Source organism: Coregonus clupeaformis, chromosome 19 (genome assembly GCF_020615455.1).
Source record: "Coregonus clupeaformis isolate EN_2021a chromosome 19, ASM2061545v1, whole genome shotgun sequence".
Taxonomy (NCBI): Eukaryota; Metazoa; Chordata; class Actinopteri; order Salmoniformes; family Salmonidae; genus Coregonus; species Coregonus clupeaformis.
In genome coordinates, this window is record NC_059210.1 from 34,817,794 (window position 1) to 34,845,206 (window position 27,413).

Below are 27,413 nucleotides of genomic sequence, written 5' to 3' on the forward strand. Positions count from 1 at the left end.
AGCGACGCCAGCGCAGTGTCAGATCACTGATAACTAATGACTCTGTGGTTGGGCCTCTGTAGTAGTGATGGGCATTCTGAGTCTGTTCTGGGAGCCAGCTCCGTTCACATAAAAGAGCCGGCTCATTTGGCTCCCAAACGGCTCTTCGTTCAAAATGCCAAAGAAATCAACCTAGAACCATGAAAAAATAGCAAATCTCCAAAAGGTAGGCTACCATTATGTCAGATCGTGAAATGCGCGTTCAAATAAATGTGTACCTGGCCAAATTATTAGATGGTAATAAAAAATAAATACACTGAAAAAATCAGCATGGACCAGATTGACGCAATCGCCCCACTATTTATTGTTTCTGCAATGAGGATTCACCCTCTTTAGAAAATTATTTTTTAACTTGTCTGCAGACAAGCGTTGTTTTGAGCTCAAAAAGCAGTGGTAGCAGTATGCAAATCAGGGAGCCAAATTAACGGCTCTTACACTGATGTGATTTGGTTCCCGACGTTCAGCAAAAAGATCCGTTCAAAAAGAGCAGCTTGTTCGTGAACGACCCAACACTACTCTGTACCGAACCGTTTTAGATGAGGTGGTGGCCAAGAAGAAAAGTTACTTACATTGTCTTCTTGCTTTCAAATTCAATTCCTCAAAATCCTCAGAGGAATAGAATTTGTAACAGAAACATTGCTGATGTACCAGCAGCTTTTTCTACTCACTTAAGGTTGTACAGATGTAACAGTGAGCTTTAAAACATAACTTTCAGGTACAATAATCTACCGTAAATATGAACCATGTTGTATAACCCTTAGGTGTATCTATGTGGTTGTCTCCTCCAGGCTGTTTGAGACCACTCCCCTGGGCAGCATCCTCAACAGGTTCTCCTCTGACACCAACACCATAGACCAGGTATTTCAGCACCACCTTTCTCTGTGTTAACAGTAGCAATAGCCACAACCATACTGCCTTGGAACTTTCAAATTCTATGAATCTCAAATAGTTTGCCTATTTTTCTTCATGGCTGTGGCAGTAGCTTCAGCCTTTGAACCCTTTGCTTGCTTTTCCTGGTAGATGTAATGTTTTATTGGTGGTTGTATCCCCAGCACATCCCTGCCACTCTGGAGTGTCTGAGTCGCTCCACCCTGCTGTGTGTGTCGGCACTGGGCGTCATCTCCTACGTGACCCCTGTGTTCCTCATCGCTCTGGTGCCTTTGGCCATCGCCTGCTACTTCATACAGAAGTACTTCCGGGTCGCCTCTAGGTGAGCGCTTGGTTTGGGATTTTGGCACTTGTTTTGCTGCAGTGTATTCAGTAGTTACAGTATCCCCCCCTTGTCTGTCTGTTTATTTATGTTGTATCTCTCTCCCCTCTCTCTCTCTCTATTTCTCTCGTCAGGGACCTCCAGCAGTTGGAGGATAGTACCCAGCTCCCTCTCCTGTCCCACTTCTCAGAGACAGTGGAGGGCCTCACCACCATCCGGGCCTTCAAGTAAAGATTTTTTAAACACATCCATTTTGACAGCAACAGCTAGGAGTTTGTGTGTTTCTCCACTTACACATATTATTCAATGGATGTCTCTCCTCCAGGTATGAGCCCAGGTTCAGACAGAGGTTACTGGAGTTCACCGATGCCAACAACATCGCCTCCCTCTTCCTCACAGCAGCCAATCGCTGGCTAGAGGTCCGCATGGTAATGAGCTCTACTCTATACTATAGTCTACTCTACTCTACTTGACTCGACTTTACTTGTATGGTTCATGTTGATTGAAGTTATTCCATGTTTTCTAACCTTTTATTGGGTGACTGCTCCCTCTATGGGAATTTTGAATATGACAGGATCATATGGATTTGATACTGAGTCTTTTTCGATTTCTACGGCACTAAATAGTTACCTGTGTGTTAACTGTTTGTTTTCTCTCCATGGAGTATATAAGTGTGTGCATGTTCACTATTATGCTGTTTCTCTATACTGTAGGAGTACATAGGCGCCTGTGTGGTTCTGATAGCAGCTGTGGCCTCCATCACGAACTGTCTGTATAACCACCTCTCCACTGGCCTGGTAGGACTAGGACTCACCTATGCACTCATGGTGAGGACCGTTCTGATGTGTGTGTGTGTGTCTAGGGTCTAATATAGTCACATATTTCTTGATGAAAGGACTGGAGGTTAAGCCCCTAATTTAGTGAAACTCATGTCTCCACCTTCGTTACATTAGCTTTCTCTCTGCAGGTCTATAATGAGGTTGTCTGATCTGACTGTGTCTCTGTGTCCCAGGTGTCGAACTACCTGAACTGGATGGTTCGTAACCTGGCAGACATGGAGGTTCAGCTGGGTTCAGTCAAGAGAATCAATGGTCTGCTGAAGACTGAGCCTGAGAACTACGAAGGACTGCTCAGTCAGTACAGTACCACCTCTTAGCTCCAGACCCAACCCTTACCCTAGCTTCATATCTACATCCTGGTTCAACCCTTGCCTCAATCACAACCCTAACCCTAGTTCATGTCCACATCCCGGTTCAACCCCAACCCTAACCCTAATCATGCACTGACCTAAGCCCATAAATCTAAACCTGACCCTAGCTCCAGCCCAAACCGGGCAGCTCTGGCTCAATTTAACCACTGCCTACAGTATATCCCAGGCATGCTCAAGTCCTGGAGTTAAGGCTTACTCCTGTGGAACATGGGACATCCCAACATCACCGTACCTAGTCGCCACAGAGCAGTTCTCTCTTCCACTTTTCCTCCCGCTCACCTGTCCCTCCCTCTCTCTGTCTGTCTCGCCTATCTCTACCCCTCTCTCCCTCTAGCTGCATCTCAGGTGCCGGATGGCTGGCCACAGCAGGGGGAGATTCAGATTGAGAACCTGAGTGTGCGTTACGACACCACCCTGAAACCTGTCCTCAAACAAGTCAACGCACACATCAGCCCTGGGCAGAAGGTAACAGAGAAACATGGAAGGAAGGGAGTTGAGAATTTAAACTGTAGACTTGTGTAGTGGTGGTGATGATGATGAAGAAGATGAAACAGACTTCCTGTGGTTTCCAGGTGGGGATTTGTGGCAGGACAGGAAGTGGGAAGTCTTCTTTCTCCCTGGCCTTCTTTCGCATGGTCGACATGTTCGAGGGTAAACACTGCCAACTGTTACTGTGACGACACTAAAACTAAAGTTCCTTATAAGCTCCTGTGCTTGACTGGGTCACTCTAACATAGCTGATCAACTCTCCCAACAGGGCGTATCATCATAGATGACATTGACATCGCCAAGCTGCCTCTGCAGACCCTGAGGTCTCGATTCTCCATCATCCTCCAGGACCCCATCTTATTCAGCGGAACCATCCGGTAAGAGAATCCTCACACTACGTTTCCATCTAGATCAGAGGTCTTCACTCTTGGTTCTGGAGGGCCACAGTGTCTTCAGTGTGGCTAGCACCATTACACATGATTCAACCAATCAACTCATCATCAAAACCTTGATTAGCTGATTCAGGTGTTTTATGGCTGGGCTGGAACAAAAACCTGCATTCCCAAGAGTGAAGAACCCTGAGATGAACATAGGTAGTTAAGCCAAAAGTATTGAGGTTTTAAACCACCCAATGCTGTGCTCCCGGAAAAACACTGCCTAGTGTGAGTTGTTTTAGGAGAGGAAATGAGAGACGGAAGCTACTCTCACTTGTATCTGGGTCAATTGGCCAACTGTTGAAACTTCAAAGACCGTTATTTTACATTTACATTTTTATTTTAGTCATTTAGCAGACGCTCTTATCCAGAGGGACTTACAGTTAGTGAGTGCATACATTCTTTTTATTTTTTTCATACTGGTCCCCCGTGGGAAACGAACCCACAACCCTGGCATTGCAAACGCCATGCTCTACCAACTGAGCTACACGGGACTACGAGGAGGTGTCTGACTACTAGGAGGTGTCTGATAGCAGGATGCCTCTCGGAAAAACTCAACTGTAGTGATTTATTTTTGGAACGCTCAAAAGCCTTATCATGTTGTAGATGCACCAAGCTAAACAGAAAGGGAATTATTTAGGGTTGGGTGCTGCTGTACTGTCTCCCTATCAAGTCAATTCAGGAGAAGCCCAAAATTACACAATCAGACAACATAAAATATGATTTTTAATGAATGGGAAAAAACTAGAAAACCATCCTTGTGAGGCATGTACAGTAAAGAATGCATACTTGTTTTACACTGTACATGAGTGTGATTTGAAGTATACCTATACAGTGAGAGAAAAAAGTATTTGATCCCCTGCTGATTTTGTACGTTTGCCCACTGACAAAGAAATGATCAGTCTATCATTTTAATGGTAGGTTTATTTGAACAGTGAGAGACAGAATAACAACAAAAAAGTCCAGAAAAACACATGTCAAAAATGTTATAAATTGATTTGCATTTTAATGAGGGAAATAAGTATTTGACCCCCTCTCAATCGGAAAGATTTGTGTCTTTTATACAGGTAACGAGCAGAGATTAGGAGCACACTCTTAAAGGGAGTGCTCCTAATCGCAGCTTGGTACCTGTATAAAAGACACGTGTCCACAGAAGCAATCAATCAATCAGATTCCAAATTCTCCACCATGGCCAAGACCAAAGGGCTCTCAAAGGATGTCAGGGACAAGATTGTAGACCTAAACAAGGCTGGAATGGGCTACAAGACCATCGCCAAGCAGCTTGGTGAGAAGGTGACAACAGTTGGTGCGATTATTCGCAAATGGAAGAAACACAAAAGAACTGTCAATCTCCCTTGGCCTGGGGCTCCATGCAAGATCTCACCTCGTGGAGTTGCAATGATCATGAGAACAGTGAGGAATCAGCCCAGAACTACATGGGAGGATCTTGTCAATGATCTCAAGGCAGCTGGGACCATAGTCACCAAGAAAACAATTGGTAACACATTACGCCGTGAAGGACTGAAATTCTGCAGTGCCCGCAAGGTCCCCCTGCTCAAGAAAGCACATATTCAGTCCCGTCTGAAGTTTGCCAATGAACATCTGAATGATTCAGAGGAGAACTGGGTGAAAGTGTTGTGGTCAGATGAGACCAAAATCGAGCTCTTTGGCATCAACTCAACGTGTTTGGAGAAGGAGGAATGCTGCCTATGACCCCAAGAACACCATCCCCACCGTCAAACATGGAGGTGGAAACAATGCTTTGGGGGTGTTTTTCTGCTAAGGGGACAGGACAACTTCACCGCATCAAAGGGACGATGGGCGGGGCCATGGACCATCAAATCTTGTGTGAGAACCTCCTTCCCTCAGCCAGGGCATTGAAAATGGGTTGTGGGTGGGTATTCCAGCATGACAATGACCCAAAACACACGGCCAAGACAACAAAGGAGTGGCTCAAGAAGAGGCACATTAAGGTCCTGGAGTGGCCTAGCCAGTCTCCAGACCTTAATCCCATAGAAAATCTGTGGACGGAGCTGAAGGTTCGAGTTGCCAAACGTCAGCCTTGAAACCTTAATGACTTGGAGAAGATCTGCAAAGAGGAGTGGAAAAAAATCCCTCCTGAGATGTGTGCAAACCTGGTGGCCAACTACAAGAAACGTCTGACCTCTGTGATTGCCAACAAGGGTTTTGCCACCAAGTACTAAGTCATGTTTTGCAGAGGGGTCAAATACTTATTTCCCTCATTAAAATGCAAATCAATTTATAACATTTATGACATGCGTTTTTCTGGATTTTTTTGTTGTTATTCTGTCTCTCACTGTTCAAATAAACCTACCATTAAAATTATAGACTGATCATGTCTTTGTCAGTGGGCAAACGTACAAAATCAGCAGGGGATCAAATACTTTTTTCCCTCACTGTAGGTAATACTGTATCAAGTCCTGCTATGAGATTGTATGACTGGACCAGTAGTACTCTCTCAAAATATAAGGTGCTAGTTTGTACCAAAAGATAGTAATTCATTTTGTCCCTGTAGGGCAGGGGTGTCGAACTCATTCCATGGAAGGCCTAGTATCTGCAGGTTTTAGTTTGTTTCCTTTCAATGAAGACCTAGACAACCAGGTGTGGGTGTTCCTTACTAATTAGTGACCTTAATTCATCAATCAAGTACAAGGGAGGAGCAAAAACCCACAGACACTCCGTGGAATGAGTTTGATACCTGTGCTGTAGGGGAACCCTTTTTTAGCCTGTGGAGAACATTTTTATATTGTGGAGAACATTTTTATATTGGTTCTTTGAATAACCCTTTCTATAATCATTTGTATGGTTCTTCATTACAATGTTAGAACCAGAGGGTTATTCATTACACTGTTAAAATGTCCAGGCTACTGGTTGCAGTGAAAATACAGTAAGTAAACACAAAGTTACTGTATTTTTAGAGGGAGTTCCATTTAGAACCCTCTCATGAAGAACCCTCTGGTTCCAGGTAGAACCAATGACAGATTCTACAGTTATACTTATAGAAGACTTCAGATACATTTATGGCACACACTGTTAGGTACTTACAGTGCCTTTAGAAAGTATTCATACCCCTTGCCTTATTCCACATTTTGTTGTGTTACAGCCTGAATTCAAAATGGATTAAATTATTACATTTTTCTCACCCGTCTACACACAATTACCCATAATATTTTTTATTTTATTTTTGCAAATGTATTGAAAATGAAATACAGAAATATCTCATTTACATAAGTATTCACACCCCTGAGTCAATACATTGTAGAAGCACCTTTGGCAGCGATTACAGCTGAGAGTCTTTCTGGGTAAGTCACTAAGCACTTTCCACAACATTTGCCCAAACTGTTTCAAACTCTGTCAAATTGGTTGTTATCATTGCTAGACAACCATTTTCAGGTCTTGCCATAAATTTTCAAGTAGAATTAAGTCAAAAATGTAACTCGTCCACTCAGGAACATTCACTGTCTTCTTGGTAAGCAACTACAGTGTAGATTTGGCCTTGTGTTTTAGGTTGTTGTCCTGCTGAAAGGTGAATTAATCTCCCAGTGTCTGGTGGAGAGCAGACTGAATGAGTCTTTCCTCTAGGATTTTGCCTGAGCTTAGCTGCATTCAGTTTATTTTTTATCCTGAAAAACTCACCAGTCCTTAACGATTACAAGCATACCCATAACATGATGCAGCCACAACTATGCTTGAAAATATGGAGCGTGGTACTCAGTAATGTGTTGTATTGGATTTGCCCCAAATTTAACACTTTGTATTCAGGACAAAAAGTTAATTGCTTTGCCAAAAAAAATTGCAGTATTACTTTAGTGCCTTTTTGCAAACCGGATGCATGTTTTGAAATATTTGTATTCTATACAGGCTTCCTTCTTTTCACTCTGTCAATTAGGTTAGTATTGTGGAGAAACTACAATGTTGTTGATCCATCCTCAGTTCTCCTATCACAGCCATTCAACTCTGTAACTGTTTTAATGTCAACATTGGCCTCATGGTGAAATCCCTAACCGGTTGCCTTCCTCTCCGGTAACTGAGTTAGGAAGGACACCTGTATCTTTGTAGTGACTGGGTGTATTGATACACCACCCAAAATGTAATTAATAACTTCACCATGCTCAAAGGGATCAGTGTCTGTTATCCATCCACCAATACGTGCCCTTCTTTGCGAGGCATTGGAAAACCTCCCTGGTCATTGTGATTGAATCTGTGTTTGAAATTCGACTGAGGGACCTTAAAGATAATTGTATGTGTGGGGTACAGAGATGAGGTAGTCAAAAATCATGTTAAACACTATTATTCCACACAAAGTGAGTCCATGCAACTTATTATGTGACTTGTTAAGCACAGTTTAACTCCTGAACTTATTTAGGCTTGCCATTACAAAGGGGTTGAATACTTATTCAATCAAGACATTTAATATTTTCATTTAAAATTCCACTTTGACATTATGGGGTATTGTGTGTAGGCCAGGGACAAAAAATATATATTTAATCAATTTTATTTAGGCTGTAACACAACAAAATGTGGAAAGAGTCAAGGGGTGTGAATACTTTCTGAATGCACTGTATAGTATGTGTACTGTATAATATTTGTGATGTTCATGTATTATATGTATTCAATTGACCGGATGTACAGTACATTCCTCTAGAGGTTATTTCACGGTGGTGTATGACCTGACAAAGATCCAACTCTGATCGAAACGTTGTCTTTATTGCGTGTCTGATTTAAATCACCATGGGAGCATACGAGTCGGCCATTCCTTTTTTCTTTGCACCTGATAAGTTGGATGTGCATATTTTTTTATGATGATCATAACATAACAGCTTATGGTGTATTATCTGTCTGCCTTAGGCATTTCATCGCTTTACCTAAACCAATCAAAGATAACTTTATAGTATGCTATAACACACCATAACAAAGATTATGATGCAGTAACAATGATGTACTTACTGTTCACTGACAAAAATGTTAGAAATGCATCACACTGATGAAACTGAAAAAGTGACCAGCAATTATGAAGCACTTTGTTGCTGTACATTATAAGTGATTTTACTTATAATGCATTAGGAGTATTGGTATACGGAATTGAGTCTTTGTGTGTCTATAACTATGCTTATACTGCATTATTACTGCATCATAGTGCATTATGAGTACATGTGTAATGCTGTATAATGTATTATGCATATGGTTTTCATAGAAAGTGATTAACGTACAATCATTACTTCACTTTGAACTGTAACTGGGGGCAATGTGCTAGCGGGTGGACATTAGTATATTTGGGGGCATGGTCTAAAATATATTGTATTTGTGCCAACCATTAGTGGAAGTGTTGTAACAGTTTACGTGGTTTTATCGTTATGTTGATGACAGTTGACCATCTCATTTGTCCACTCCCAGTTCTACAATCTTTGTAAAAGCGTATGACAATCAAGAGCTGAGCTGTTAAGAAGTTACTGTTCATTTTCCAGTAACTTAATGGTACTTGGTCACCAGGAAGTTCATGTTTATTTTACTGTAAGCTTGCTGCAAGTAGTTATTGTAAATTTCACAGTACTTTACTGTGCTGATCTCTGTCACGCTCACTGACCTGATGGTGTGACAGGAAGGTCAGTTTGCTGTCAACCAAGAGGTTGAGGCCAGGTGAGGCTGGGTCCCAAGTGTAATCACCACAAAAATTGCTTAGTATTTGTCAACTAATGTTAAGCTAGCTTGTAATCAGAAAAGTTCAGTGAAAGTACAGGAAGGTACTGGCAGCTAGTTGTAAGTAAGCTACTAGCAGTTACTGGATATTAAAATAGCTGGTTGCCAGTTAGTTAATGCAAAATTCACAGCTACTTCCAGGCAACTAACTGCCATTAAGTTACAGTGATGTAATGCACAGTAACCTCTTAACAGTGCAGCTCTTTATTGTCACATGCTCTTACAAAGATTGCATAACTGACAGTGTTAAAAGAAGTGCTCAACCTTTGACAACATAACCATCAACCAGTTAAACTGGTACAACACATCCACTGACAGTTGGCATAAATACACAACATTCAGTAACTTGTTGTTTACCGTACTTTAACTGCAACCAGTTGCCTGTAGTGTGCCGTAAAATTGCAGTAACTTTTTAAGTGTAGCATTTCATGGAATAAAGGAAATCGTGGTAGAGAGGGAAAGAACAGGATGTTTCTTCACAACCATCACAGCAGTAAAGAACCCTTCCTGATATGCCCCCAAAAAAGGTTAAACATCACCCTCACCCCTGACAAAGAACCCCTCAAGAACCTTTTTGTTGTTGTTGAGTGTATGACTCTGTCAGTGTATGTGTGATCATCAGGTTTAACCTGGACCCAGAGAAGAAGGCTACTGATGACATGCTGTGGGAGGCTCTGGACATCGCTCAGCTCAAACCTGTGGTCAAGACTCTACCAGGAGGACTGGGTAAGGAGTGTGAATGTGTGTGTGTGTGCGCGCCCATGCATGCATGCTCTGAAGTTATACAGTAGCTTGTTCAGAGATATGAGCTGAGAGCTGGTGCTTAATGAGATATAGATATATCGGTCTCAACAACATTATATACTGTATGATTTGGAAAGCAGTATATCAGTGCAGCACCCGCTCTGAGTTGACCCCAGATAAACCCTGCTGGTTGGTTATGATAGATTAAGTGGGTTTGAGAGCAGTGGTGCCCTGACCAATCTCTCATGCTCTCATCCATTGTCTGATCAGTTGGAAAATGTGTCAGTTATCTATAGCCTAGAGTAGATTCTGTATCATGGCTGTAAGATGATAGGGCAGCTAGCTCCAACCTTTAGACTCTCTCTCTCTCTAGCGGACTAATGGCTGCAGGAAATGATCTCACATGATGTACTCAAGTTAAGACTGAGAAAGTGTGTCAAATCAAATCAAAGTTGATTTGTCGCGTACACAGATTTTAAAGCAGGTGCAGCGAAATGCTTGTGTTTCTAGCTCCAGCAGTGCAGTAAATGTCTAACAGTACAATATTAATACACAAATAATCCCAAGAAAGAAAGAAAAAAAAGAAACAAGAGATTAAGAAATTTCAGAACGTGCGTGTGTGTTTGAGTGGTGGCTATCCACACTGGACAGTGACAGAGAGATGTAGAGACTGAATGTTGCTAAATGTTTGATTTGATATTGATCAATTACCAGCCAGATAAAAGGTCTGTTCATTTGACAGAGTTGACAAATCCATTTTCATGTGGTCAAGCACAAGTCTAATAATATGTATTTGATGTTTTGTAGGTTATGTAATGTCATTGTAATACAAATGTTCTTTCAGGCTAAAGACATATATATAGTCCATATATAGTCCAGTATTATGGCGATAATATTTGTTGTGTTGCAGACGCCACAGTGACAGAGGGAGGGGAGAACTTCAGCCAGGGCCAGAGACAGCTCTTCTGTCTGGCCAGAGCCTTCGTCAGGAAGTCTAGCATCCTCATCATGGACGAAGCCACAGCCTCTATAGACATGGCCACGGTGAGACGTGTGTGTGGTAGATTGGTAAAAGGAGGAGATGAGGTGGAATGGGAAGGCAGAGGGTGAGTAGGGAGGGGAGAATGGGAGAAAGTGTGTGAGTGTGGAGGAGGTTGAGGGTGGGTGAACAGCAAAAGGGGAGGGCAGGTGTGTAATGAAAATGAGAGGATAAAGTAATTGATTCTAAAGATGAACGGGGAGAATAGAGGAATACATTTAAAGGGGGTAGGAGTGTAAGAGAGCCCTAGAGAAATCAATGGGATTAGGAGGGAATGAATGGGGCTTCCTAAATAGGTTCCTTTTACTGCTGCACACACACATGCACGCACGCACACACACTTAAATGACCTGTCACAACGACGGGCCTGCACTGGCTCACAGTAGTAACCCTGGGGAAACGGAGCGTATCATAAATGGGAGCTAATAGAGCAGCAGAGGGATCGGACAGCATTAGAGTCAGGAGAAGTGATGTTTTGGGTTGACATCAAGGTTTCGGTGTGTGTAAATTCTGATGATGATGATAATGCTAACTAGAGAATAATTACACTGACAGCGAGCCTCTAACTCTTGACTCTAATAATCGTGTGACTCGCTGGTATTACTTGTGACGTAATATAAAACATGTTTTGATGAAATAGCGAAGGCACAAACTATTTTACCTTTTTTAAGTACAGTGTACTCTGTGCATAAGACTCATGGATATAATAATATCATGTTATAAACGTTTCCTCCTCTTCTGACTTTGTGTTGGGTTTGTATTGTGCCTACAGGAAAGCATCCTACAGAAGGTGGTGATGACTGCCTTCGCTGATAGAACAGTGGTTACTATAGCAGTAAGTATCTCTTTTGGAGGCTCCTCTTCTGCTATGACCTTCATCTTGTGTAATCCAAATGGTTGTAACATGCACTCCCCTCCGTATGTATTTGGACAATGAAATGTGGCTCTATACTCTACCATTTTGGATTTGAGATCAAATGTTTCATACGAGGCGACAGTACAGAATGTCACCTTTTATTTGAGTATATTTTCATATATATACAGTGAGGGAAAAAACGTATTTGATCCCCTGCTGATTTTGTATGTTTGCCCACTGACAAAGAAATGATCAGTCTATAATTTTAATTGTAGGTTTATTTGAACAGTGAGAAAACAGAATAGCAACAACAAAAATCCAGAAAGACGCATGTCAAACATTTTATAAATTGATTTGCATTTTAATGAGGGAAATAAGTATTTGACCCCCTCTCAATCAGAAAGATTTCTGGCTCCCAGGTATCTTTTATACAGGTACCGAGCTGAGATTAGGAGCACACTCTTAAAGGGAGTGCTCCTAATATCAGCTTGTTACCTGTATAAAAGACACCTGCCCACAGAAGCAATCAATCAATTAGATTCCAAACTCTCCACCATGGCCAAGACCAAAGAGCTCTCCAAGGATGTCAGGGACAAGATTGTAGACCTTCACAAGGCTGGAATGGGCTACAAGACCATTGCCAAGCAGCTTGGTGAGAAGGTGACAACAGTTGGTGCGATTATTCGCAAATGGAAGAAACACAAAATAACTGTCAATCTCCCTTGGCCTGGGGCTCCATGCAAAATCTCACCTCGTGGAGTTGCAATGATCATGAGAACGGTGAGGAATCAGCCCAGAACTACACGGGAGGATCTTGTCAATGATCTCAAGGCAGCTGGGACCATAGTCACCAAGAAAACAATTGGTAACACACTACGCCATGAAGGACTGAAATCCTGCAGCGCCCGCAAGGTCCCCCTGCTCAAGAAAGCAATTATACAGGCCCGTCTGAAGTTTGCCAATGAACATCTGAATGATTCAGAGGAGAACTGGGTGAAAGTGCTGTGGTCAGATGAGACCAAAATCGAGCTCTTTGGCATCAACTCAACTCGCCGTGTTTGGAGGAGGAGGAATGCTGGAGGTGGAAACATTAGGCTTTGGGGGTGTTTTTCTGCTAAGGGGACAGGACAACTTCACCGTATCAAAGGGACGATGGATGGGGCCATGTACCGTCAAATCTTGGGTGAGAACCTCCTTCCCTCAGCCAGGGCATTGAAAATGGGTCGTGGATGGGTATTCCAGCATGACAATGACCCAAAACACGGCCAAGGCAACAAAGGAGTGGCTCAAGAAGAAGCACATTAAGGTCCTGGAGTGGCCTAGCCAGTCTCCAGACCTTAATCCCATAGAAAATCTGTGGAGGGAGCTGAAGGTTTGAGTTGCCAAACGTCAGCCTCGAAATCTTATCTAGTCACTTAGAAATTCATCAGTCGGTTCCTATTGGGCAAAACACAACCAAAACAAACTGCAAATGCATCCAGCGAGTTTGTAGAGTCACACACTTGATCTAGTCATTGCGTGCTTGGAATATAGGATCAAATACTTAAGTTTTGACTACTTTAATACTCTATAAGTGAATTTGTCCAAATACTTTTGACTTCTTCAAATGGAGGAACTATATAACGTGCTTTGATTTATAAACTGTAAAACAGATATGCATGAAAATACCCTCAAATAAAAGGGGACATTATGTACTGTCGCCTCATATGGAATATTTGATCTTAAATCCAAAATGGTGGACTTTACAATTGTAGCTTCACTTTCCAAATGCATACGGAGGGGAGTGTAGATATACAGTGCCTTGCAAAAGTATTCATCCCCCTTGGCATTTTTCCTATTTTGTTGCATTACAACCTGTAATTTAAATGGATTTTTATTTGGATTTCATGTAATGGACATACACAAAATAGTCCAAATTGGTGAAGTGTTTCAAAACATTCTAAAAAATAAATAACGGAAAAGTGGTGCGTGCATATGTATTCACCCCCTTTGCTATGAAGCCCCTAAATAAGATCTGGTGCAACCAATTACCTTCAGAAGTCACATAATTAGTTAAATAAAGTCCACCTGTGTGCAATCTAAGTGTCACATGTTCTGAAAGGCCCCAGAGTATGCAACACCACTAAGCAAGGGGCACCACTAAGCAAGGGGCACCACCAAGCAAGCGGCACCATGAAGACCAAGGAGCTCTCCAAACAGGCCAGGGACAAAGTTGTGGAGAAGTACAGATCAGGGTTGGGTTATAGAAAAATATCAGAAACTTTGAACATCCACTCCACTTACGGAATAGTGGCCAGAAAAAAGCCATTGCTTAAAGAAAATAATAAGCAAACACGTTTGGTGTTCGCCAAAAGGCATGTGGGAGACTCCCCAAACATATGAAAGAAGGTACTCTGGTCAGATGAGACTAAAATTGAGCTTTTTGGCCATCAAGGAAAACGCTATGTCTGGCGCAAACCCAACACCTCTCATCACCCCGAGAACACCATCCCCACAGTGAAGCGTGGTGGTGGCAGCATAATGCTGTGGGGATGTTTTTCATCGGCAGGGACTGGGAAACTGGTCAGAATTGAAGGAATGATGGATGGCACTAAATACAGGGAAATTCTTGAGGGAAACCTGTTTCAAGCTTCCAGAGATTTGAGACTGGGACGGAGGTTCACCTTCCAGCAGGACAATGACCCTAAGCACACTGCTAAAGCAGCACTTGAGTGGTTTAAGGGGAAACATTTAAATGTCTTGGAATGGCCTAGTCAAAGCCCAGACCTCAATCCAATTGAGAATCTGTGGTATGACTTAAAGATTGCTGTACACCAGCGGAACCCATCCAATTTGAAGGAGCTGGAGCAGGTTTGCCTTGAAAAATAGGCAAAAATCCCAGTGGCTAGATGTGCCAAAAGGAGGGGGGGGGGTGAATAGTTATGCACGCTCAAGTTTTCTGTTTTTGTGTCTTATTTCTTGTTTGTTTCACAATAAAAAATATTTTGCATCTTCAAAGTCGTAGGCATGTTATGTAAATCAAATGATACAAACCCCCACAAAAATCTATTTTAATTCCAGGTTGTAAGGCAACAAAATAGGAAAAATGCCAAGGGGGGTGAATACTGTAGCATAGGTAGAACTGGATAAAATAGAAATATAGCAATCTGAACTGGTAGTGCAGTCCTGGAGGGCCACTGTCCTGCTGGTTAGTTTTTTTCTATTGGACTGCATTCAGTGGGAGCAAATATGCTTTTTATTCACTTAAGTTAGAATATCAAGAGTCAAAAGTGACTACCAGGCAGCCATATGTGGTGGTTTCCCATGGGAAAGTGAGATGGAGAGAGAACCCTAGGAGACACATTATTTACAGTTCTGGTGCACAACTCTGGTCCTCAAGGACGATAGCTAGGTACAGATGTAGAATCTTAATCTGGTCACCCTGTTGCAGGATCTTTTGTGTGTATTTGAGATTTTCCCTTGTATCAACCCCAACAAAAATGTCAATGAATTATAATCCACATAATAATTCACATTTCCTGTTGCTGTGGGATTATTTTCCTGCTGTAGCAAACTGTCTCAAATTAAGATCCTACATCTGTAGGGTAGCTCCATGAAAGGAAGCTCCCCAAAATATATCTTTAGTAGGCCTATGCTGGTCATCATGGGGCCGATTCAGACTTAGGAAATGTACCCCTTTCCTATGAACGCCTTTCCTATGCTACTTGTGGTCTGAGTTCCATAATGATTCAAATAGGCTACTTGTCCCAAATTATTGCACAACGTTAGCCTAATATGATCCACTATTGCTAGCGAACCTCAGGAACAACTACACAGACGTGTCAGAGGAAAGAAAGGGAAACGGAATGGAACGATGCAAAATGTAGGTTACAAATAGAAGGAAGGTAACAGTTATAAATGTATGTGGGTATTACTGATGGTGGCTCCCGATAGTGGCTAATATTTAACATGATACAAATTGTAAAATAAAAATGACAAAAGGCTGGGCATATAATTAAAACATTCTAAAGTGCTTTCATAAATCAACTCGGCAGGTTCGGCGCTGCAGAAGCCTATAGCTTGGGTCTCCAAATTTCATCCCTGTAAATTATGAGGGCATTCACTTACAATTCTGAATAACGGCACAGCTATTTATAGCCTGCTTCACTGTGGAAAAGGGGCCGCAATACATGTCATGTTAATATGATTTTCAGTTTGCTTCCATATGGCTGGTTTCACATTCGTCTCCAGGGATCATAAGGAAAAATCATCTAAAACAATTGCTATGTGTATTTACAATCCCCTTCTCCATAAGGATTACTCATTTACCTAGCTCTTATCAAGTTTATGCTTTTCCCACTTGGAACCAGCAGGTTCGCTCGAACTTATTCATGAATTCCTCTCGTGTAAAGGTGGGGGAATTATGAGGGAATTAAATCAAGGTCAGAATACGGCGTACCTGTAGACACACCTCCGCCACACCTTCATTACTTTGATCTCAACGCAAACGAATACCTGGTGAATAGCATGCATACTATTCTCATGCTTAAGTTCAAGGTCTGATTGAATACACGTAGAGAGAAAAGTGCATGAAAAGGGAATTACAGTGGGGAGAACAAGTATTTGATACACTGCCGATTTTGCAGGTTTTCCTACTTACAAAGCATGTAGAGGTCTGTAATTTTTATCATAGGTACACTTCAACTGTGAGAGACGGAATCTAAAACAAAAATCCAGAAAATCACATTATATGACTAAGTAATTCATTTGCATTTTATTGCATGACATAAGTATTTGATCACCTACCAACCAGTAAGAATTCCGTCTCTCACAGACCTGTTCGTTTTTCTTTAAGAAGCCCTCCTGTTCTCCACTCATTACCTGTATTAACTGCACCTGTTTGAACTCGTTACCTGTATAAAAGACACCTGTCCACACACTCAATCAAACAGACTCCAACCTCTCCACAATGGCCAAGACCAGAGAGCTGTGTAAGGACATCAGGGATAAAATTGTAGACCTGCACAAGGCTGGGATGGGCTACAGGACAATAGGCAAGCAGCTTGGTGAGAAGGCAACAACTGTTGGCGCAATTATTAGAAAATGGAAGAAGTTCAAGATGACGGTCAATCACCCTCGGTCTGGGGCTCCATGCAAGATCTCACCTCGTGGGGCATCAATGATCATGAGGAAGGTGAGGGATCAGCCCAGAACTACACAGCAGGACCTGGTCAATGACCTGAAGAGAGCTGGGACCACAGTCTCAAAGAAAACCATTAGTAACACACTACGCCGTCATGGATTAAAATCCTGCAGCGCACGCAAGGTCCCCCTGCTCAAGCCAGCGCATGTCCAGGCCCGTCTGAAGTTTGCCAATGACCATCTGGATGATCCAGAGGAGGAATGGGAGAAGGTCATGTGGTCTGATGAGACAAAAATAGAGCTTTTTGGTCTAAACTCCACTCGCCGTGTTTGGAGGAAGAAGAAGGATGAGTACAACCCCAAGAACACCATCCCAACCGTGAAGCATGGAGGTGGAAACATCATTCTTTGGGGATGCTTTTCTGCAAAGGGGACAGGACGACTGCACCGTATTGAGGGGAGGATGGATGGGGCCATGTATCGCGAGATCTTGGCCAACAACCTCCTTCCCTCAGTAAGAGCATTGAAGATGGGTCGTGGCTGGGTCTTCCAGCATGACAACAACCCGAAACACACAGCCAGGGCAACTAAGGAGTGGCTCCGTAAGAAGCATCTCAAGGTAGACCTGAACCCAATAGAAAATATTTGGAGGGAGCTGAAAGTCCGTATTGCCCAGCGACAGCCCCGAAACCTGAAGGATCTGGAGAAGGTCTGTATGGAGGAGTGGGCCAAAATCCCTGCTGCAGTGTGTGCAAACCTGGTCAAGACCTACAGGAAACGTATGGTCTCTGTAATTGCAAACAAAGGTTTCTGTACCAAATATTAAGTTCTGCTTTTCTGATGTATCAAATACTTATGTCATGCAATAAAATGCAAATGAATTACTTAAAAATTATACAATGTGATTTTCTGGATTTTTTTTTTAGATTCTGTCTGTCACAGTTGAAGTGTACCTATGATAAAAAATTACAGACCTCTACATGCTTTGTAAGTAGGAAAACCTGCAAAATCGGCAGTGTATCAAATACTTGTTCTCCCCACTGTACGTTCCATTTACACCCGCTTAACTCAGGTTGGAATTCCCCCAATGTGCCTAGCATACAGTGCATTCGGAAAGTATTCAGACCCCTTGACTTTTTCCACTTTGTTACGTTACAGCCTTATTGTAAAATCGATTAAATTGTTTTTTTCCCCCCCTCATCAATCTACACACAAAACCCCATAATGACAAAGCAAAAACAGGTTTTTAGATTTGTTTTCACATTTATTACAAATAAAAAACTGAAATATGACATTTACATAAGTATTCAGACCCTTTACTTAGTACTTTGCTGAAGCACCTTTGGCAGCAATTACAGCCTCGAGTCTTCTTGGGTATGACGCTACACGCTTGGCACACCTGTATTTGGGGAGTTTCTCCCATTCTTCTCTGCAGATCCTCTCAATCTCTGTCAGGTTGGATGGGGAGTGTCACTGCACAGCTATTTTCAGTTCTCTCCAGAGATGTTTGATTGGGTTCAAGTCCAGACTCTGGCTGAGCCACTCAAGGACATTCAGAGACTTATCCCGAAGCCACTCCTGCATTGTCTTGGCTGTGTGCTTAGGGTCGTTGTCCTTTTGGAAGGTGAACCTTCGCCCCAGTCTGAGGTCCAGAGCAGGTTTTCATCAAGGATCTCTCAGTACTTTGCTCTGTTCATCTTTTCCTCGGTCCTGACTAGTCTCCCACTCCCTGCCGCTGAAAAACATCCCCTCAGCATGATGCTGCCACCACCATGCTTCACCGTAGGGATGGTGCCAGGTTTTCTCCAGACCTGACGCTTGGCATTCAGGCCGAAGAGTTCCATCTTGGTTTCATCAGACCAGAGAATCTTGTTTCTCATGGTCAGAGTCCTTTAGGTGCCTTTTGGCAAACTCCAAGTGGGCTGTCATGTGCCTTTTACTGAGGAGTGGCTTCCGTCTGGCCACTCTACCATAAAAGGCCTGATTGGTGGAGTGCTGCAGAGATGGTTGTCCTTCTGGAAGGTTCTCCCATCTCCACAGAGGAACTCTGGAGCTCTGTCAGAGTGACCATCGGGTTCTAGGTCACCTCCCTGACCAAGGCCCTTCTCCCTCAATTGCTCAGTTTGGCCGGGCGGCCAGCTTTAGGAAGAGTCTTGGTGGTTCTAAACTTCTTCCATTTAAGAATGATGGAGGCTTCTGTATTCTTGGGGACTTTCTAAGCTGTTGAAATGTTTTGGTACCCTTCCTCAGATATGTGCCTCAACACAATCCTGTCTCGGAGCTCTACGGACAATTCCTTCGACCTCATGGCTTGATTTTTGCTCTGACATGCACTGTCAAGTGTTGGACCTTACATAGACAGGTGTGTGCCTTTCAAAATCATGTCCAATCAATTGAATTTACCACAGGTGGACTCCAATAATGTTGTAGAAACATCAAGGATGATCAATGGAAACTGGATGCACCTGAGCTCAATTTTGAATCACATAGCAGTATGAGCGTCTGCTAAATGACTAAAATGTAAAATAGCAAAAGGTCTGAGTACTTATGTAAATAAGGTGTGTTTTTTATTTGTAATAAATTTGCAAATATTTCTACAAACCTGTTTCGCTTTGTCATTATGGGGTATTGTGTGTAGATTGATGAGGGAAAAAAGAATAATCCATTTTAGAATAAGGCTAAGTAAAAGTAAAGGGGTCTGAATAATTTCTGAATGCACTGTATATATTTGTAATCTATGTAACCTATGTACCTGGCGCCGACGAAGATGGCGGCCTCGTGACTAGCTCTTAGGAAACTTTGCGGTATTTTGTGTTTTTATGTATTCTTTTTTACATTATTAGCTCAGAAAGTGTTTTGTATCATTACATACAGCTGGGAAAACTTTTGGATATCAGAGCGGTGGTAACTCATCAGAACTACCAGCATTACGACCAGGAATATGACTTTCCCAAAGCAGATCATTTGTTTGCTCTCCCCAGGGCAATTGAACTGATTCCAGTGGCTGACCGAAAACATCGCCGGCGGAGGAGAGGCATTCGGAGCGGCCTGCTGGTTCGACTTAGGAGGCGCGCACACCACCCACCGCTTCCAAATATATTACTCGTTAATTGTTCAGTCTTTGGATAACAAAGTCGACGAGCTCAGGTCAAGGATTTCTTTCCAGAGAGACATCAGGGCCTGTAACATACTTTGTTTCACGGAAACATGGCTCTCTCGGATATTCTGTCGAAATCGGTCCAGCCAGATGGGTTCTCAGTTCATCGCGCAGACAGAAATAAATATCTCTCCGGGAAGCAGAAGGACGGAGGTGTGTGTTTCATGATTAACGACTCATGGTGTAATTGTAGTAACATACAGGAACTCAAGTCCTTTTGTTCACCCGACCTAGAATATCTCAATCAAATGCCGACCGTATTACAGTGCGGGAAAAAAGTATTTAGTCAGCCACCAATTGTGCAAGTTCTCCCACTTAAAAAGATGAGAGGCCTGTAATTTTCATCATAGGTGACAGACAAAATGAGAAAAAAATTCCAGAAAATCACATTGTAGGATTTTTAATGGATTTATTTGCAAATTATGGTGGAAAATAAGTATTTGGTCAATAACAAAAGTTTCTCAATACTTTCTTATATACCCTTTGTTGGCAATGACACAGGTCAAACGTTTTCTGTAAGTCTTCACAAGGTTTTCACACACTGTTGCTGGTATTTTGGCCCATTCCTCCATGCAGATCTCCTCTAGAGCAGTGATGTTTTGGGGCTGTCGCTGGGCAACATGGACTTTCAACTCCCTCCAAAGATTTTCTATGGGGTTGAGATCTGGAGACTGGCTAGGCCACTCCAGGACCTTGAAATGCTTCTTACGAAGCCACTCCTTCGTTGCCCGGGCGGTGTGTTTGGGATCATTGTCATGCTGAAAGACCCAGCCATGTTTCATCTTCAATGCCCTTGCTGATGGAAGGAGGTTTTCACTCAAAATCTCACTATACATGGCCCCATTCATTCTTTCCTTTACACGGATCAGTCGTCCTGGTCCCTTTGCAGAAAAACAGCCCCAAAGCATGATGTTTCCACCCCCATGCTTCACAGTAGGTATGGTGTTCTTTGGATGCAACTCAGCATTCTTTGTCCTCCAAACACGACGAGTTGAGTTTTTACCAAAAAGTTATATTTTGGTTTCATCTGACCATATGACATTCTCCCAATCTTCTTCTGGATCATCCAAATGCACTCTAGCAAACTTCAGACGGGCCTGGACATGTACTGGATTAAGCAGGGGGACACGTCTGGCACTGCAGGATTTAAGTCCCTGGCGGCGTAGTGTGTTACTGATGGTAGGCTTTGTTACTTTGGTCCCAGCTCTCTGCAGGTCATTCACTAGGTCCCCCCGTGTGGTTCTGGGATTTTTGCTCACCGTTCTTGTGATCATTTTGACCCCACGGGGTGAGATCTTGTGTGGAGCCCCAGATCGAGGGAGATTATCTGTGGTCTTGTATGTCTTCCATTTCCTAATAATTGCTCCCACAGTTGATTTCTTCAAACCAAGCTCCTTACCTATTGCAGATTCAGTCTTCCCAGCCTGGTGCAGGTCTACAATTTTGTTTCTGGTGTCCTTTGACAGCTCTTTGGTCTTGGCCATAGTGGAGTTTGGAGTGTGACTGTTTGAGGTTGTGGACAGGTGTCTTTTATACTGATAACAAGTTCAAACAGGTGCCATTAATACAGGTAACGAGTGGAGGACAGAGGAGCCTCTTAAAGAAGAAGTTACAGGTCTGTGAGAGCCAGAAATCTTGCTTGTTTGTAGGTGACCAAATACTTATTTTCCACCATAATTTGCAAATAAATTCATTAAAAATCCTACAATGTGATTTTCTGGAGAAAAAAATTCTCAATTTGTCTGTCATAGTTGACGTGTACCTATGATGAAAATTACAGGCCTCTCTCATCTTTATAAGTGGGAGAACTTGCACAATTGGTGGCTGACTAAATACTTTTTTTCCCCACTGTATCTCCCAAGAGAATTTTCTTTGGTTAAAGTCACTGCCATGTATATCCCCCCTCAAGCCGATACCACGACGGCCCTCAAAGAACTTCACTGGACTTTATGCAAACTGGAAACCACATATCCTGAGGCTGCATTTATTGTAGCTGGGGATTTTAACAAAGCAAATTTGAGGACTAGGCTGCCGAAGTTCTATCAACATATTGACTGTTGTACTCGGGCTGCTAAAATTCTCGACCATTGCTATTCAAACTTCCGGGATGTTTATAAGGCCCACCACCTCCCTCCTTTCGGCAAATCTGACCACGACTCCATTTTGCGCCTCCCTTCCTATAGGCAAAAACTCAAACAGGAAGTACCCGTGCTAAGGACTATTCAACGCTGGTCTGACCAATCGGAATCCAACCTTCAAGATTGTTTTGATCACGCGGAGTGGGATATGTTCCGGGTAGCTTGCGAAAATAATTTAGACGAATACACTGAAATGGTGACTGAGTTCATCAGGAAGTGTATATGAGATGTTGTGCCCACTGTGACTATTAAAATCTACCCTAACCAGAAACTGTGGATATATGGCAGCATTCGCAAAAAACTGAAAGTGCGAACCACCACATTTAACCATGGCAAGGTGACTGGGAATATGGCAGAATACAAACAGCGTAGCTACTCACTCCGCAAGGCAATTAAACTGGCAAAACATCAGTATAGAGCAGAGGTGGGACAAAGTCATTGTTATGCAAGTCACAAGTAAGTCTCAAGTCTTTGCCCTCGAGTCCCGAGTCAAGTCGAGTCAAAGATGAGGCAAGTCCCAAGTCGAGTCAAAAGTCAAAGCCATCAAGTCTCAAGTCGAGTCCAAAGTCCTACATTTTAGTTTCGAGTCATTTCAAGTCCTCTTAGCAAGCCTTTGCAAGTCATTACAAGTCCTCGTAGCAAGTCTTCTCGAGTCATAAGGCGCAAGTCCAAGTCAAGTCACGAGTCATTGATGTTAAAGTCCAAGTCGAGTTGCAAGTCTTTGTACATTTTGTCGAGTCGAGTCTGAAGTCATCAAATTCATGACTCGAGTCTGACTCGAGTCCAAGTCACATGACTCGAGTCCACACCTCTGGTATAGAGACAAAGTGGAGTCGCAATTCAACGGCTCAGACACGAGACGTATGTGGCAGGGTCTACAAACAATCACGGACTACAAAAAGAAAACCAGCCACGTCGCCAACACCGACGTCTTGCTTCCGGACAACCTAAACACCTTCTTCGCCCGCTTTGAGGATAACACAGTGTAACTGAACTAAATGACTATCGCCCCGTAGCACTCACTTCTGTCATCATGAAGTGCTTTGAGAGACTAGTCAAGGATCATATCACCTCTACCTTACCTGTCATCCTAGACCCACTTCAATTTGCTTACCGCCCCAATAGATCCACAGACGATGCAATCGCCATCACACTGCACACTGCACTATCCCATCTGGACAAGAGGAATACCTATGTAAGAATGCTGTTCATTGACTATAGCTCAGCATTCAACACCATAGTACCCTCCAAGCTCATCATTAAGCTCGAGGCCCTGGGACTGAACCCCACCCTGTGCAACTGGGTCCTGGACTTCCTGACGGGCCGCCCCCAGGTGGTCAAGGTAGGAAACAACACCTTCACTTTGCTGATCCTCAACACTGGGGCCCCACAAGGGTGCGTGCTCAGCCCCCTCCTGTACTCCCTGTTCACCCATGACTGCGTGGCCAAGCACTCCTCCAACTCAATCATCAAGTTTGCAGACGACACAACAGTAGTAGGCTTGATTACCAACAATGACGAGACAGCCTACAGGGAGGAGGTGAGGGCTCTGGCAGTGTGGTGCCAGGAAAATAACCTCTCACTCAACGTCAACAAAACAAAGGAGATGATCGTGGACTTCAGGAAACAGCAGAAGGAACACCCCCCTATTCACATCGATGGGACTGCAGTGGAGAAGGTGGAAAGCTTCAAGTTCCTTGGCGTACACATCACTGACAAACTGAAATGGTCCACCCACGCAGACAGTGTGGTGAAGGCGCAACAGAGACTCTTCAACCTCAGGAGGCTAAAGAAATTTGGCTTGGCATCTAAAACCCTCACAAACTTTTACAGATGCACAATTGAGAGCATCCTGTCGGCCTGTATCACCGTCTGGTACGGCAACTGCACCGCCCGCAACTGCAGGGCTCTCCAGAGGGTGGTGCAGTCTGCCGAACACATTACCGGGGGCAAACTACCCGCCCTCCAGGACACCTACAGCACCCGATGTCACAGGAAGGCCAAAAAGATAATCAAGGACATCAACCACCCGAGCCACTGCCTGTTCACCCCACTATCATCCAGAAGGCGAGGTCAGTACAGGTGAATCAAAGCTGGGACCGAGAGACTGAAAAACAGCTTCTATCTCAAGGCCATCGGACTGTTAAATAGCCACCACTAGCACATTAGAGGCTGCTGCTGCCTATAGAAATCACTGGCCACTTTAAGAAATGGAACACTAGTCACTTTAATGTTTACATATCTTGCATTACTCATCTCATATGTATATACTGTATTCTATAATATTCTACTGTATCTTAGTCCATGCCGCTCTGTCATTGCTCGTCCAATATGTATATATTGTTAATTCCATTCCTTGCTTAGATTTGTGTGTATTGGGTATATGTTGTGAAATTGTTAGATATTACTTGTTAGATATTACTGCACTGTCAGAGCTAGAAGCACAAGCATTTCGCTACACCCACAATAACATCTGCTAAACGTGTATGTGACAAATAACATTTGATTTGATGTCAAAACACAGAAGTTGTTGAAAACTTTTATATTTCTCCTTGACCTAATCAGTTTATTTCTCTCCACTTTTCTTTCTCTCTTTACTCAGCATCGTGTCCACACCATCCTGAAAGCAGACCTGGTGATAGTGATGAAGAGAGGACTAATTCTAGAATACGACAGACCCCAGGCGCTGCTGGAGAAAGAGGACAGTGTCTTCGCCTCCTTCGTCAAGGCGGACAAGTGACAGAGGAGGAAGAGGGGAGGACATTCCAAAGTACAATTGTACCATGGACTATATATTATTATTTTATTTTCTAATTCTGTATGATATTCGTACATAAAATGTTAATTCTTTGTTAATAAAAAACATAAATACTCATTGTGAAGCAGTATACAATTTTGCATACAATTTAGTAACAGGAAGGTAGATGTATCTGACCTCTCTCACTGTACAGAGCAATGAGTCAGCAGTGGAAGGCTGGGTTAGAATTAAACTAATTGACTCTGGGGTTGTTCTAGAAATGGGTCGCATTCCCCTGCTCAGGTGTTGATGCATGCAACATCATCGACTGTGCCTTTGGGCACCAGATTGCTATAACATATGTGGTTAAGTGATACGTAAAATACCTATCCAGGCGTAAACTCTGGCATGCGTCAGCAACACCTGGGCAAAGGAACGCGCCCATAGTCAATAGTAGCTGAGAATCATGGAGTCTTCACCACTACCATAAACCGGCCTCGCACTCTCTGACATGTGAGCCCTGATTGGTTGCTAGGGGGCCGGACACCCTTTTGACTCTAGGGCCACGTTCAATAGCCAAACGTCGAATGTTGCAGATAGAAATGACACGAATAGAGTGATTCCATATTCTACAGGTCAGAGATGCATGTTTGTTCTATTTAGCATAATTCTATCTGAGCGTTCCAAAACCTTGCCTACTGCTGAACACACCCCAGGTCACACACATTTCAGTCTCCTCCAAGCAATTGGTCATGTTTATGGGAGTGCCAAGGTTAATATTATGAACATTTATGGAGTCCCCTGGTTTGTTATGTAGGCCCTAGCACCCCATGGGCTTCCTGAAAATGTGAATCCAGCTCAGCATGGGTTTTGTTTGTCGTGACACACATAACCGCGACACACTTCCTACATCGTTGTCCCGATATTAGCTAAAGTAACGTCCTAGTCAACATAGCTAATAGAAGTAATGCGTTAGTAAACCGCTACAATCATGCAGTAACGTTAGGGTGTATAGTCAGTAAGCAGTTACACCGGCAGTCCCTGGTGGCAATAAATTAATAAAACCAAAAGCTTACCTTGACTTGGAAGATTTCCAGTGTATTGTTGCATAGTCATAGCTAGCTAGCTAACATAGCATCCCTCTGTTTGAGCCTGGTGTTTGAGTAAGTAAACTAGCCAGCTGCATTTGCTAGCTAAGTAAGTGAAACTAAAAGTGGGAAAAAAATTACTCTCTCTCTCGCTTCTCCTTTATTTTTGAAGTAATTAATTTGTTGAAAACTGTTCAACTATTGTCCTTCGCTCCCTTTGAGTCAACTACTCACCACATGTTATGCACTGCAGTGCTAGCTAGCTGTAGCTTATGCTTTCAGTTCTAGATTCATTTTCTGATCCTTTGATTGGGTGGACAACATGTCAGTTCATGCTGCAAGAGCTCTGATAGGTTGGAGGACGTCCTCCGGAAGTTGTCATAATTGCTGTGTAAGTCAATGGAAGGGGGTGGGAACCAAGAGCCTCCTAAGTTTTGTATTGAAGTCAATGTACCAAGAGGAGGACGGAAGCTAGCTGTCCTCCGGCTACACCATGGTGCTACCCTACAGAGTGCTGTTGAGGCTACTGTAGACCTTCATTGCAAAACAGTGTGTTTTAATCAATCATTTGGTGACGTGAATATATTTATGTATAGTTTTATCTAAAAATGATAACTTTTTCAATGTTTTCACTGAGGAGGATGGTCCTCCCCTTCCTCCTCTGAGGAGCCTCCACTGTTGTAAACAGCATGAGAGGGACTGAGATTGTGTATGTTTAGGCCTACTATCTGAGATAAAAAATAGTTTATAGTGTGTTGACTAATTATGTTCTTATCAATGCATTATGTCATTAGTGTTTGGGAAGATTGTCTATCATTGGGAATGGATAAATAACCTTATATAGAGTGAATTCGGAATGCATTTCCGTCTTCTGTAACCTCTTTCGACATCTATCCAACATATTAGCCCAACACATCATCCATTTCTGAAATCCTCAAGATGTTTCCTAATCACAATTTTTTTTTTTTATCATCTTCACAGGAGGCATGACACACCCATTTGTGTACACTGAGTCAACCATATTTTCAGTTTGCATTTGGTAGACTGGGACAGCAGGTTAGATAAACTGGGACACCATTATTATAGTCCTAATTGTTCCCTAATGACAATTCAATTTTGTGTGATTAGGAAACATCTGAGAATTTCAGAAATATAACATGTGTTGGGCTAAAATGTTAGATGTCTGAAGAGGTTACAGAAGACAGAAATCCAAAAAGTGTCCCACTTTTTCTGAATTCACTCAAGTAACAGCAATACTGTACAATAAAAAATGAACAATATATATACAGTTTAAGTCGGAAGTTTACATACACTTAGGTTGGAGTCATTAAAACTCGTTTTTCAACCACTCCACACATTTCTTTTTTAAAAACTATAGTTTTGGCAAGTCTCTTAGGACATCTACTTTGTGCATGACAAGTAATTTTTCCAAC

The 27,413-nt window shown here is 42.8% G+C and overlaps 1 protein-coding gene across 6 annotated transcripts in view; it reads left to right on the forward strand.

The window, feature by feature from the left end:
• The window catches only part of LOC121532059 (ATP-binding cassette sub-family C member 8-like), a 168,425-nt gene extending 143,395 nt beyond the window's left edge, over positions 1 to 25,030 (forward strand). For all 6 annotated transcript variants that reach the window (XM_045227177.1, XM_045227178.1, XM_045227180.1 and 3 more), the window contains exons 28-40: positions 828 to 897; positions 1,092 to 1,249; positions 1,384 to 1,476; positions 1,575 to 1,677; positions 1,963 to 2,076; positions 2,262 to 2,382; positions 2,794 to 2,924; positions 3,032 to 3,110; positions 3,217 to 3,325; positions 9,723 to 9,826; positions 10,755 to 10,888; positions 11,656 to 11,718; positions 24,758 to 25,030. In XM_045227177.1, coding sequence (XP_045083112.1) covers positions 828 to 897; positions 1,092 to 1,249; positions 1,384 to 1,476; positions 1,575 to 1,677; positions 1,963 to 2,076; positions 2,262 to 2,382; positions 2,794 to 2,924; positions 3,032 to 3,110; positions 3,217 to 3,325; positions 9,723 to 9,826; positions 10,755 to 10,888; positions 11,656 to 11,718; positions 24,758 to 24,895 — 1,417 coding nt within the window. In that variant the 3' untranslated portion in view covers positions 24,896 to 25,030. The remainder of the gene's footprint in view (positions 1 to 827; positions 898 to 1,091; positions 1,250 to 1,383; positions 1,477 to 1,574; positions 1,678 to 1,962; positions 2,077 to 2,261; positions 2,383 to 2,793; positions 2,925 to 3,031; positions 3,111 to 3,216; positions 3,326 to 9,722; positions 9,827 to 10,754; positions 10,889 to 11,655; positions 11,719 to 24,757) is intronic.
• Positions 25,031 to 27,413: the final 2,383 nt, after the last annotated feature.